This window comes from Stigmatopora argus, chromosome 18, assembly GCF_051989625.1.
Source record: "Stigmatopora argus isolate UIUO_Sarg chromosome 18, RoL_Sarg_1.0, whole genome shotgun sequence".
Classification (NCBI taxonomy): Eukaryota; Metazoa; Chordata; class Actinopteri; order Syngnathiformes; family Syngnathidae; genus Stigmatopora; species Stigmatopora argus.
This window is the reverse complement of record NC_135404.1, coordinates 5685749-5700488: the sequence shown is the minus strand read 5'-3', so window position 1 is coordinate 5700488 and position 14740 is coordinate 5685749. Positions and strand designations below refer to the sequence as shown.

At 35.7% G+C, this 14740-nt stretch overlaps 1 protein-coding gene across 1 annotated transcript in view; it reads left to right on the top strand.

Moving 5' to 3' along the window:
* The window catches only part of pcdh15b (protocadherin-related 15b), a 115603-nt gene that overhangs the window by 50590 nt on the left and 50273 nt on the right, over window positions 1–14740 (top strand). Inside the window, exons 15-20 of the mRNA XM_077625669.1 lie at window positions 1556–1705; window positions 1778–1869; window positions 3256–3357; window positions 10162–10294; window positions 11603–11682; window positions 13596–13689. Coding sequence (XP_077481795.1) covers window positions 1556–1705; window positions 1778–1869; window positions 3256–3357; window positions 10162–10294; window positions 11603–11682; window positions 13596–13689 — 651 coding nt within the window. The remainder of the gene's footprint in view (window positions 1–1555; window positions 1706–1777; window positions 1870–3255; window positions 3358–10161; window positions 10295–11602; window positions 11683–13595; window positions 13690–14740) is intronic.

Below are 14740 nucleotides of genomic sequence, written 5' to 3'. Positions count from 1 at the left end.
AGCCTTTAAAAGTACTTTCAAAACACACTGGCTTCTTTTGTTTTTGTGTCATCTTGTTGGCTCTCGCCGCAATCTCATTTCAGCATGTCTCCACTGATGGGGGCATGCCGAGGGTGCCTTGTCGCCACATAATATAGATCCTAGCTGCAAGTGCGGTCGCCACGTGTTGAACGACGACAGTGTGCACGTGATCGGAATTGAGTGCCGTGTCCTTGAAAGCCCATGTATATATTTGAAGTCTCAAAATAGAATGACAAAATATTGATTGGATAGAATCAGTACTTTAAAGCAGGGGTGTCAAACCCAATAGTGTTGTGATGATTTTTTCCCCATATATATATATATATATATATATATATATATATATATATATATATATATATATATTGAATTCATTTTCGCTGCCAATGACGAGTTCGTGCTAGATGTCCAACTGTGATGGTGGATGAATCTTTTGGAGACATTGCTGACCTCCTAATAATCAATACCTTATTTTATAACCTCAAAAAAGGCCAATTTCTCATTTATCTTATTCATTTTTAGTTTCATTGCATTTCCTATTTTTCTTCAGGAAAGAACATTAAAGTTTACTTTTTTATTCATTTAACTTTTTAATGATAGAGGAAAAACATTCAAAAGTACAGTGGTACCTCGAGATACGAGCTTAATGCGTTCCGGGACTGAGCTCGTATGTCGATTTACTCGTAACTCAAACGAACGTTTCCCATAGAAATGAACTAAAAACCTTCCAACCCTCTGAAAAAACACCTAAAACAGATATTGGATTGGAAAAACATTTGTATTTGTTCTAATTCGCCATCTATTAACAAAGTAACAAATAACTAGTGGTTTAATAGTACTAAAACGTGTTTAATAGTACTAAAATTAGACGGAAGTACAGAGAGGGAGTGGGGGCGTCTTTTTGCACGGCAACGCGCTCGTAACATAACATAAACAAATTTAAATGAACTTGGATTACGATGCAGACACACTCAAAAATAAGTTTAATCTAACCTTACATCTAACTTAATTGTAATTCTGTTTTAGATTTTGATACCTTTCTTCTCCCGGGTTGGCTCTATTTCCCCCGCCTCTACCCTGACTTTCAGATGCAACCTATCGAGGGTTGTTTGCTTTTGTATTCCCTTTAAAATATTCTGTACGCCATTCGCACTGACTAATGGGAAAAAAAAACTGAAAAAATGCAACCCTCCGCTCAGTGTTCGTAGATTCATTACACGATGGAGTTGCGACGGGAAAAACAGTGCCCATGATGTTCTTATGAGCAGCCTCTCGCGTCCGCTGTATGCTCGTATATCAAAATTTGTCTCGTATCCCAAGATAAATATTTGCCCGAAATTTTACTCGTATCTCAAATTGCTTGTATGTCGGGGCACTCGAATGTTGAGGTTCCACTGTATTAGATTAGATTTTTTGAAATGAATTCAAATGATCTACACACTAAAATATTCTGAACCAGATTAGTTGGTAAAGCAATCACGATTACTAGCATCTTCGCGGGGAAATAAAACGAAACAAACTGTTTTAATCGTAGCTGCAGGCATCGGACGGCGTCCAGCAAAGCACCCCAGTGGACGTCACCATAACAGTGTTGGATGCCAATGACAACACTCCAACGTTTGCCAACGTCTCCTATAACGTCCAACTCTATACTGATATGATGGCTGGAGAAAGAGTATTGCAGGTATGTTCGTAATAATTCATAATTGTGTTCATTTTTTGTTGTTATAAAAAGTGCGGAAATGTGTCTTTGCAGCTGTCAGCAGTAGATGAAGATGAGGGGCCGAATGGCCAGGTGGTCTATCGGATCTTGGCTGGGGATCAAGGACACTTTCGGATTGGAAATAGGTAGGGTTATGTCTCAGTAATGGGAGAGGCTGACAGAGAGTGAATGATCGCGTCAAAATGAATTGTAGTTGTCTTTCGTAGAGCCGGAAATCCGTCACCTAGTGGTGGTAGAAATAAGGTTGTTCACTTGCTGGAAACCTCTCACTTACCTTACCATTTACCTCCAGTATGCTTAGTTTTTTGTTTATTATTGCATAAGTTATTGTACTTGAATCTATTTGAAATATATTTACAATGAATACTTTTTTTTTTATATTTGCAATCAATGAATACAGGTGGATTTACGTTAACTGAATTAAGCACCTCAACAACATGTATAGTTGTAAAAAAACATTTTTATCTTCAACAAATTTTGTTTTTGCCATGAGTGGCTAAGTAGTTGGTAAAATAACTTTTAATTGTACCAATGTTAAGTTGTACTGGTACTATATATGTTATTTTTGCTTTAATTACAATTCAATTTGCTACAAGTGATCTATTAGTTTCAGAAGTGACGTTTAGCTGTGATGAAGGCAACTTGATCACGTACATTTGTGGGGAACATTGTAGCAACAAATTATTTTTGCTACAGGTTTTGAGCAGAACTACCAGTTGCCTTTGTAAAAACTACATTTTTTAATCAATTAACAGTGCGTTATAATTAACGTTATAGGTACCTACAGATGTCCAAGAGGCCATACATTTCAACACGGCAACGCGCTCGTAACATAACATAAACAAATTGAAATTAACTTGGATTACGATGCAGACAAACTCAAAAATAAGTTTAATCTAACCTTACACTAAACTTAATTGTAACTTTGTTTTAACATTGTATACCTTTCTTCTCCCGGGTTGGCTCGATTTGCCCCGCCTCCACCCTGACTTTCAGATGCAACCTATCGAGGGTTGTTTGCTTTTGTCTTCCCTTCAAAATATTCCAAAAATGATGCACACAAATGTTCTCACAATAGGATAACGCACGACCACTTGCCAATGAGAAGTAGTATATGCGCCATTCGCACTGACTAACAGGAAGAAAAAAAACACTGAAAAAAAATGGAACGCTCCGCCCAGTGTTATAGCGTCAGTGTATTAGCGTTATAATTAACGTTATAGGTACCTAGGGATGTCCAAGAGACCATACATTTCAACAAACTACAACTTAGTTGTACCTTTGTTGCATGGTCTAGTGATTGATTTAATAGAAGGTGACTGACTGTAGCTCATAATGGCAAGAGTGAATTTTAAAATTTTGGAGAACAACAAAGACCCAAAAATAAAAAAGGTCAAATCTAAGGTCATAACTCAATGAATTCGTAGGTTTGGTAACTGGATGCAGGCGCTTAGGTCAGGAACACTGGCTTTCTTGAGCATTAATTAATTTTTATTCAATTGTTTTACCAGAACGGGCATCATTAGCGTGGCCCCAGGCGTGGGCCTCTCCATGGGTCGGAACTATGCCTTGACCGTGGAAGCCATGGACAACGGAGCAGAGCCTCACAGAAGGTAACAGCACTTTTGTCCACCTGCTACCCATTCAACACGCAATCTATTCTACTTTTTCTTGTTTCCGTTGCGCCACACGTCATCCATTTTCCCTTTGGCCAAGATGTTATGACTTATCGATGTTTATTGGACAAGGGTGAGAAAAATATATCGGCCTTGAGAGAAAAATGGGTAAAGAAAGAGAAATGAAGCCAAAGCGGAACCAATGGTAATAAAAAGGAGACATGCTTTTAGGTACCTTCTGCTTTGGGGTCATAGTGGAAAAAAATGTGCCATACGGAGGAAGAATATAAAGAAAAAATTGGCTAATGTCTGAGCTGGTGAAGTGTTTCTTTTTCCATTTATTTTCCTTTTAATTCCATTGATATGAAGTATCAGGGGAACTTATTAATCAACCCTTAACTAATGAATTCATGTTCTGTCTAAAAAAAATGCTAAATGTGCATTAATCCATACTATTGTTTGCTAATTAACTTATTGTTTTGTGGTATTTTCCTTGGTGGGCATTGTAATTATGTCTATTATATTATAGTGATGATTAATGGTAGAGCTTTTATTTTGCTTACGTTCAGGATTTTAGACATATAAGCAGATCAGTTCAATCAGTTTTCATTTTTTTATCTATATTTATTTTTATTAAAATGCAATTAATCTTTGGGTACAGCTAAAAGTTGCATTTATAACTACAGTGGTACCTCGAGATACAAGCTTAATGCGTTCCGGGACTGAGCTCGTATGTCGATTTTCTTGTAACTCAAACGAACGTTTCCCATCGAAATGAACTAAAAACAATTTAATTCGTTCCAACCCTCTGAAAAAACAGCAAAAACAGGATATTGGATTAGAAAAACATTTTTATTTGTTCTAATTCGCCATCTATTAACAAAGTAACAAATAACTAGTGGTTTAATAGTACTAAAATGTGTTTAATAGTACTAAAATTAGACGAATTCTGTGGAAGGGAGAGAGAGAGTGACAGAGAGAGAAGGGGGAGATAGGGGGAGAGACGTTTTGCACGGCAACGCACTCGTAACATAACATAAACTAATTTAAATGCACTTGGATTACGATGCAGACACACTCAAAAATAAGTTTATTCTATCCTAACACTAAACTTAATTCTAATTTTGTTTGAAATTTTGATACCTTTCTTCTTGGTTGGCTCTATTTGCCCCGCCTCCACCCTGACTTTCAGATGCAACCTATTGAGGGTTGTTTGATTTTGTATTCCCTTCAAAATAATCCCAAAATGATGCACACAAATGTCCTCACAATAGGATAATGCACGGCCAATTGCCAACGAGAAGTAGTATATACTCCTCTTGTATAAGCGATCGCTCCGCCATTCGTACTGTCTAACGGGAAAAAAACACTGAAAAAATGCAACGCTCCGCCCAGTGCTCGTAGCGACATTACACGAGGGAGTTGTGACAGGAAAGACAGTGCCCATGATGTTCTTTTGAGCAGGCTCTCGCGTCCGCTGTCTGCTCTTATATCAAAATTTGTCTCGTATCTCAAGATAAATATTTGCAAATTTTTTTACTCGTATCTCAAATTGCTCTTATGTTGGGGCACATGTATGTCGAGGTACCACTGTAATAGATAACTTATAGCACTTTTTTTTAATTGTATGAAAAAGTACATTTTCCACCAGTGCAAATTTTTGTCAACTTATACTTATGCAAGTAAGTGATATTTGGGAAGCTAAAATTTGTTTTTACAAGGTATAAATAATGTGTAGTTGTGGGTTTAATTCTGAAAGTGTGCCGGCGCTAGACGTCCAATCCATTTGAAGTGGGGGAGATGGCAGTGAAATAAAGAAAATTCATTCACCCTTCCCCTTTAAATGGATAGGACATCTTTTAGTAATAAACTCATTAATATTCACAGCAGAAGGACATAGAGATACATGATTGAGCATTTATCATTAGTGAAAAAATTAACATATTTTAAGATAATTTTACTATGGCTTTCAAGTGATTTGTTAGATCTTCTATTACTATCTTTTTAGTTTTAAACATTAAAGATGATTGCATTTTACCGGCGCTTCTATCATTTTCTTTTCTTTTTTAATTTTTTTTTTTATCCGAAAGATACAATTCTAGTGCAATTCTGTCGCAGCTGCAGAGTTTGACAAGAGTGCGTTGCGCTGACGCTGTTTGAAGAGCGTCGACCTTCTTTCCTCCTCGTTCTGCTCGTGTTCTCGTCATCTATTATAGACGCACCGCAGGGGGAATAGAAACACTAGCTACTATCAAAATAGGTACCAAAGCACAACATGTGCAAATCAAGCAACCATACTTGTTTGCTGACACTCAGTGTGCTATAACGGAGACTTTATCGTTCAGTTGAATGAAAAAGAGTCTCAAAACTTTTAAACAAAGGTAGAGCATTGAACACTGAACCTCAAAGTGCGAGTCCAAATTCCTGACCGCTAATGGACGTTTCCCCAAGCGAATACTATGTCCTATACATATACACTCACGTTGATACTTTTATATTTTTAAATTTACTATTTATTTATGAATATATTTTAATTTATCTTCCACATATGCTATTAGTCCAAATGTTTTCATGTTTTATGATTTTTCCTTTTTTCTCATTTTAATTTGTAATTTTCTCATATGATTTTTCTATATTTAGTTTTTTTCTATTACCGTTTTTATGTACTTATGTATGTATTCATCCATTTTTTAATGTATTTTTGTTAAATGTAAATTTGGGGATTAAGGATTTAACATTTGCTTATTCACCCCTACAAGTCAAATTGGATTGGACGTCTTTTGCCAGTTTCCCATTTTAAATGTTTTTGTCAAGGGCGGGCAATGAGTTCTAAACAAGAAAACATCATTTAGCCTTACACTTATTCTTACAAGGATCGCATAATTGTAATAGCCTTAGGACAAGGGTTTCAGACTCGGGTTGGTTTGCGGGCCGCATTAACGTCAACTCGATTTTATATGGGCCGAATTTTAGATATAATATTTAGATATTTTTTAATAAATTTATAAATTAAAATAACTAGATTAAAATCCCTGAATTTTCAGTTTTTTATAGATCTAAAACAATTATTTATTTTAGCTTTTTTATATATTTTTAGATTTTACAAAATGATTTTTTAACTAAAAATTGGATTAAAAAAAATACAATTATTGATTTAAAAGGGGGAAAATCAGGAGATTGAATATACATCTAGACTCTTCATTTTAATTTGATCCTAAAACAGAAAGTCGGCACTCATGATTTACTTTCCTGGGCCACACAAAATGATGCGGTGGGCCAGATTTGGCCCCCGGGCCGCCACTTTGACACCTGTGCCTTAGGATGTAGGAGGAAACTGTACCTGGAGAAAACCCACACAGTGAGAACATACATAGGAAGGTCAAAAGCTACTCCTGATCGAACCCTCGATCTCAGAACTTCGAGGCGGTCATCTTACAAAAAACATAAAGATTAGATTTTAAAAAGTCAAGTTTATAGTGATTGTTTTTTTTCTTTCTGTAATGCTGCCATTGACAGGGATAGATGTCCAATCTAGATTGGACGGCTAGTGCATTCAATTAATTTAAAGAATGCCTTCTGAAGGGTTATTAGAAGGCATTTCATTTTTTATGGAATGAATTTTGACGCTAAGAATTTTTGCCAGCTGTGGGGCCTCCCGATCAATACAGTGCAGATATAGGTGGTATCACCGAAAGATTGCCCCTATATTTCCCCAGACCCATGCCCTGTTTATCTCTGGAAACATAACCCATGCGGGAAATCAATATCCATCTCTGCTTGTTGATTTGTTATAGGTCAAAACCTAAAATGAGTCATGTGTCCCTTTGCTGTGGGTCGCTAACAAGATGTGACTTTTTACAGACTTGTAGTTATATCTTATTGAATGTGAATATGTATCGGTAATGTTTAGCTCATTCACTGACACTGATGGCGGTAGATGTAACTATTCATTCATTCATTCAAGATATTAAGGAATATTTGCAGGATTTTTCTTTTTTTTAATTATATATTGAAAAAAACAGATGTCAAGTAAGAATATTTGGAGTTTTTACGTTTAAAAAAGCAATATTTGCAGGATTTTTCTTTTATAAAAGTATATATTGGAAAAAAACAGATGTCTAGTAAGAATATTTGGAGTTTTTACATTTTTTTGAAAGTAATATTAGCAGGATTTTTCTGTTATACAATTATATATTGAAAAAAAACAGATGTCAAGTAAGAATATTTGGAGTTTTTACTTTTTTTTTGTAATATTCGCAGGATTTTTCTTTTATAAAATTATATATTGAAAAAAAACAAATGTCAAGTAAGAATATTTGGAGTTTTTACATGTTTTTAAAAGTAATATTCGCAGGATTTTTCTGTTATACAATTATATATTGAAAAAAAACAGATGTCAAATAAGAATATTTGGAGTTTTTACTTTTTTTTAAAAAAATACACCTTTTTCAAAAAATCCATGTTCTCCCCAGGCTTGCGTGGGTTTTCTCCGGGTACTCCGAGTTCCTCCCACATTCCAAAAACATGCATGGTAGGCTGGTTGAAAACTAAATTGCGGCTAGGTATGAGTGTATGGGTGAATGGTTGTCCGTTTCCTCGTGCCCTGCAATTGGCTGTCCACCAATTCAGGGTGTCCCCTACTTTGTGCCTGAAGTCAGCTGAGATAGGCTCCAGCACCCCCGCGATCCTAGTGAGTATAAAGCGGTTAGGAAAATAAATGAATGAAGTTAAAACGTAAAAAATGTTACTTTCTCCCTTTTTGTTCTCAATCTTTTTCATTGAAAATAGATTGTAAATAAATAAGCATATTAAAAATGAAAACAAATGAATTAATTGGGGAATATTTATCCTTAACAAAGGATTGAAATGACTACGATTTCTCCTAGCTCTCCCGCAATCTTGCAGTCATCCTGCCTTGTCATAACTTCATCTACACTGTCCTCCCTCTTAGATGATTGTCACTGAAAATGATGGCCAAAGAGTGTAGTTCTTATCCCCTTGTCATACATAGACTAGTCCTTCCTGTCTACCCTTTTGGCCATTTATTGCTGTTGATAGCAACCATAAAGTTAAAAACAATTTTGTTTTCAGTTCAAGTTTTCTTACCCTTTTCTTCTTTAGCTATGGCTTTACATCATATCTTTTTTTTCCTTTGAGTGTTCCTCCCAGCGGTCCTTGCAAATGCCAAGTGCGCCAAACAATACTGTATTTAGCATAAAGTACACAAGGTCATGAGCTACTCTTACAACAGATTCATCTTTCTTGATAAATATTAAGTTCTACACACCCTGATTTTGGCTTCGACTTTGCCCCTCACCCACTGGGGAAATCTAGATACTTGGCAGGTAACGAGCGGTGGGCGTTTGGATACCAAAGTCTACCCCCAAGCTGTTGCTAACATTGCACTTGAAGAACACACATTATTTGTCTTTGCAAAGTTGAAAGTTTTGACGGAGGGCAGGAGTAGGCCCTAATTTAGTGAAACTGTGTGTGTGTGTTTGTGTGTAAAACAAATTTCTCGAAATTAGGGCTGCCAAAGACAATTATTATCAAGAATTATGATCTCTAATTGTTTTTGCAAATAGTTGACTAATGTGTTAAAAAAATTAATGACTTTATTGACATTTGTAGTATAGAGATTAGGGAATATATATTCAAAAAATGTATTTCTTTTTTTTTCTTAAAAAATAATTTGAAATTTAAAATAGGATCGATAGAAAATAGGACATTTGAAGAAAAAAAGCCTTTATCATTTCCATTTTAAAATAAATCTATAAATAAATATTATAACTGAGATTGGCTACCATTGGATTGGATTGGATTGGATGACTTTATTCATCCCGTATTCGGGAAATTTTCATTGTGACAGTAGCAAGAAAAGGCATAGTTATAAGTTAAACAGTACAGTCACGTACAATTAATACATCAATAAATATGTATATAAAAATGAAAGCTTTTACACAGTAAATATATATATATATCTTTTTTTTCTTTTTTTAAAGATAAGATACTTTACAAAACCAAAATGATTTTTTCATGTAAAATATACTTAAAATGATTTCTTTAATGTAAAATATACTTAAACTGATTTTTAAAATGTAAAATATACTTAAAATGAAAATTGTAATGTAAAATATACTTAAAATGATTTTTTAAATGTAAAATATACTTAAAATGAATTTTTTAATGTAAAATATACTTAAAATGATTTTTTAATGTAAAATATACTTAAAATGAAATGTTTAATGTAAAATATACTTAAAATGATTTTTTTTATGTAATATATACTTAAAATGATTTTTTTAATGTAAAATATACTTAAAATGATTTTTATTTCAAATGTAAAACAAAGCCTATAAATGATGAGTCGCGAGTGGAAATACCTTTTTCCTATCTTTCTTTACGTGCCATTGAAGCCACTATTCTTCCTGCAAAATGAGTCCCCTGATTAGCTTCATTAGTTTCGGTAGGCCTATTAGAAATGGACTTGAATCAATGCATATGCATTTATCTTCCTGCTGAAGCGGCATTCCTAAAGGTCTTCCGATACCACGTGCCGCATAATGAAGGGACAGGGTAAGGAAAGCATTGTTTCCTCAGAAGGGCTTTTACACAAATGAAGCCATACAAAAACAAAAGCTTTCCCGAACATGCATCCCAAGCTTAAGCACAAGCACCTTTGCAGGACTCAAAGTTTCTCCTGTTGACTCTAATCGATTCATTGACTAAGTGCAAAGAAAAACAAAGCTTACATCTGCAGTCTCTGAAGCTGTGTTATCATCTCGTTATCCTCTCCTCAAGGTCATCCATTACCACGGTCTACATCGAGGTTTTGCCGCCCAACAACCAGAGTCCTCCGCGCTTCTCCCGCCAGCGCTTCAACCTGGAGATTAGCGAGGCCATGAGAACGGGAGCAACGTTGCTCAGCCTGCAGGTGCACGCTTGTTTGAATATTAAACTCAGTGGTACCCGCCATTGATGGCCGTTACGCTGTCATTTTTCTACCAATTCGACCAAAAGAGCTCAAGCCACAACTATATGCCGCCTAATGGGGTAGTGGGTCACTCGCTTGACATTGGTGCGTGCAGGCGCGAGCTCGACTCCCGTTGGTGGCGCCAGGATTGTGAGTGCGAATGGTCGTTTGTCTCTCTGTGTGTGCACTATGGCTACCTGGCGACCAGTCTGCCTTTCACCCAAAATGATACAGAAAAAATGCATGAATTTTATATATATATCTATATATCTATATATATATGTATATATACATACATATATACATTAATATATACATACATATATATACACACATACATACATATATACATACATACATAGATATATATAGTATATATATACATACACACATATATATACATATATATACATATATGTATATGTATATATATATGTATATATACATACATACATATATACATTCATATATACATACATATATATATACACATACATACATATATACATACAGAGATATATATAGTATATATATACATACACACATATATATACATATATATATACATATACGTATATATACATATACGTATATGTATATATATATATGGATTTTTTAGGTTTTCTTATTTTCTTGACTGACAGCTGTGTTACATTAAAAAAAATGTAACTTCATTTTTTTTGTAATGCACTTTTTTTTATTATTGCTTTTATTTTGATAATTTGCCAAGTTAGTATGTGCTTAATGTCAAAACAACTTTAGAACAGTGGGTGCAGGTTTTCGTTCCAATTTATAAGAGGAAACCTTTCCACCAATCTGGTAAGTGCAATCACTGGATTGCAGTCAGGTGCTTCTTGTTTCAGCAGATACCTCATTGGTTAAACTGTTTGTGTTGAATCAGTTAGAACAAAAACCCACACCCACAGCGGCCATCGAGGACTAGTTTCCCGGAATCCTGCAGTGAGTGTATAGCATCATCGGTGGCAGGAAAATAATTAATAGTGCCTTTTTTTCATGTTTGAAAGGATTTCCTTTTCTTACCACACTGACATTTTCTACAATGGTGCAGAAAAGGTAGTAATGTGTAAAGGTTAGGACATTTGACATGTTATTAACAGCTTGCAACGAAGTTCTTAAGATCAAACATCTTTTTTCACTATTTACTATGTTTGCAAAAAACAACTGAAACATAATTCTATCAAAATGTCACATGAAAGCTAGAAAAAAAAACACTGTTAATCTATGCATGTATAACTGTGATGATTTCAGGCTGTAGATCGGGAGAAGGACCCCATCATCTACAGAATCAGCCGAGGGGACCTCTATGGGCAGTTTTTACTGGAGCGCCAGTAAGTTTCCACAAAATATTGGCTAACTTATTGTTTGCAATTATATTATTAATAAACTTCACCTTTAATGTGTAGTCACTGCCTGCTACTCTAAGCCAGGGTCCCCCTTAGACTTTTTGCTGTTGAGTCCCAAGGGGAAATTGATCTCATTTCCAAAGACTTGAAATTTTAGATGAAATAGAATCAGGATTTCTGCATCGCTGAGTTTGTTTTTCAAACATTTAGATTAGGTTAGGTTAGGTTAGAACTTTATTTCATCCCGTATTTGGGAAATTTCTTGGTTGCATTAGCAAGACAGACACCAGACACACAAGACATTGTAGACCTAGGTAAAAAAAATTGAGCCACACAGGAAGTCCACAAAGTGGGCAATTTGAATGTGCAGGCACACAACAGTGATCCAGTCAAAATCAGTAAGCACCACTGGAGAGGTAATAATAGCTCCAAAAGATCTGCGAGTCAAAACATGCCTATAATGGAGAATTGTGCTCTGACAAGAACTTTATGAACACATTATCAAAGGCGCATTGGTGTATTTACTCATTTATATGTTATCAAAAATGCATTCCTACTACCAGGATAGATCTATTTACATTTCCTGGGCAAAGCAATTTTGATGCAAATGGAAAGTGACATGAGGACTAAAAAAAACGATAGACCGAATCAATGTTGAACAGCTGCCAGGAAGCAAAGACGCAGGATTTAAGGATTTTAAATGACAATGTAAGAATATGTATTCAGCAAAAAAAAAAGAACAAGCACTTTGAAGAGCTTTCATCTCCATGTTTCAGGAATATTGGATGGTCTGTCAGTTGTATTATTATAGTTAAACTACAAAGGTGTGCTGACTTGTTATTTCATTCAAAATTACATTTGACTCACAGAAACCTGCGGAATACTTTTACGCTGCCCTACTTTATAAATTAAAAGCAGCACATTTAATTCAAGTCAGTGTTCTTCTAAGAAATAATTGCCTCAGCATATATCAGTTTTGTCTGTTTATACTCAAGACAATGAACTCTCACTGTCATTGAAGGTTATAGACCTTCAACTATCTAGCTTTTTTCCATCCTTCTGCTGTAGTGATTGGCTTAAATGAACAATTGCTGCTGGCCCATCCCAGATTGAACGTCTTTGACTATAAATGCTAGTCAGTGAAGTATCTTGTTGACCGCCATTGACGGTGATAAATATTCCAATCATGTTGCATTCAATCTTCCTTCAGCTGTGAATTGAAGAGAGTTTGTCATTAGTAGACGTTGGAGGGTGGAAGCGAAACAATGCTTGTTCATTAGCGGCTAGCGCTCTGACTTCAAATGGTTCAACTTCAAATGGCTTTGCAGTCTATCGCTCTCAATGGCAGCCAATGAGTCAAGACATGCTGTCAAAGAAACTTCTTGTTATGATCTGGAGTTTTGAAGGTCTTGCTCGGTCTGGTCGCTGGCTCAGGGTCTGTTCGTTGAGGACTAGTCTAGTACTTTTCAAGGTGTTTCTCAGTCAGACTTTGTCTTGATAGGACACAAAACTCTTGGTCTTGTTTGACTGACTCGTCTTACTGAATCAATCTCGATTCCGTCATGCAGTGGTCCTGCCCTGGTCTGTTTGAGTTCTGGTCTTAAGGAGTTTCTGATCTTGGAGACTGTAATCTATCTCCATTACGTTTTTTTTTCTTCTAGCCAACTAGCAAATCCAGTCCATTGGCCAAAGGCTACAAAGTATTATCAAAAGGTTGCCTTGTTAAAGCCGAATAACACAAAATGAAATACCTTCATCGCCGCAAGACTTCTTTCCACCCCTTATTTGCAATCTCTTTCAACCTTTCACTCCTTTTCTATTTTTACTCTTATAGCTCCAGGATTAAATGTGTTTTATGATTCCATGCTTGCGTCATCTTTTTCTCTCTTCTCCACTAGTTCTGGCAATTTGGTTCTGGAGAAACCTTTGGACAGGGAGACTCTGGACTTCTATTCGTTGGTCGTTACAGCTTCAGACGAACGGCCTGATGGGGTAAGAACACTCACATTGATGATGTTTCACTGACCGCGAAAAACTTGAATCTATTTGGACACAGTCGCCATCAATGTGTCAGTGCCATTTACATATTATTATTATTCATTCATTCATTTTCTCTACCTCTTATCTTCACCAGGGTCACAAGGCTTATTATTATTATTGCTATATTTTAAACTCACTTGCTACCATTGACACTAGATGTCCAGGCCTATTTCATATAGTAGGCCAAATGAGCATTTGAACAATTAGCCAGTCCTCTACCTATGGACCAGTACCGGTCTGCGAGCTACCTAGTGTCGGTCCTTCAGAGTAAAAAATATTAACATTTTTAATTTCGCTTTCCTACTTGAAATGAGAAAAATTGTAATAATAATGAATAATTGCCATTATGCTTAGGACTTGGTATTTTTTTTGCTGTTGTGGGTGTCATTTGTGCACCGACCCCACCCCCTCACAATTTTTTTCTTAAGTTGTCGCCCACCCCATAAGCCGGTCCGTGAGAAAATTACAAAGAGCTTTACCGGTCCGCGGTGAGAAAAAGTTTGGGGACTGCTGGTCTACTGAACCTGAACTTATTAAACTGGCTAGTATATGATCTAACTGTTGGGTTCGGTTACAAAACTTTTAATGGTTTTGGACCCAAAACTGGTTGTTTGCTTGACACCTACAAAGCATTATATCACTTCGGCATTCAGCTATTATGCTCCTTATCTCTGGGGAAAATTATCAGAAGACATAAAGGGAGCTCCAACAATTTGTTCTTCCAAATCAGGGCTAAAAATGCTATTGTTTACCGTAGTGTATTCATAACTGCCCTTATTGTTCAAATACCCAAAATGGATTTGAGGATTGCAATTTTTTTAATGTCCTCTTGTTTTTGTTTAAAGCTGTTTTACTGATTTAATGTGACATTTATGTATCCTTTTATTTATGGCACTATTTCTTTTTAATTGTGCTATAAAAATAAAGTTTGCCTTGTCTGCCGAGTAGTTCTCCCCATCATGACTCTCCATTTTCTACTTTCAGGAAAAAAGGCAGGCAGGGG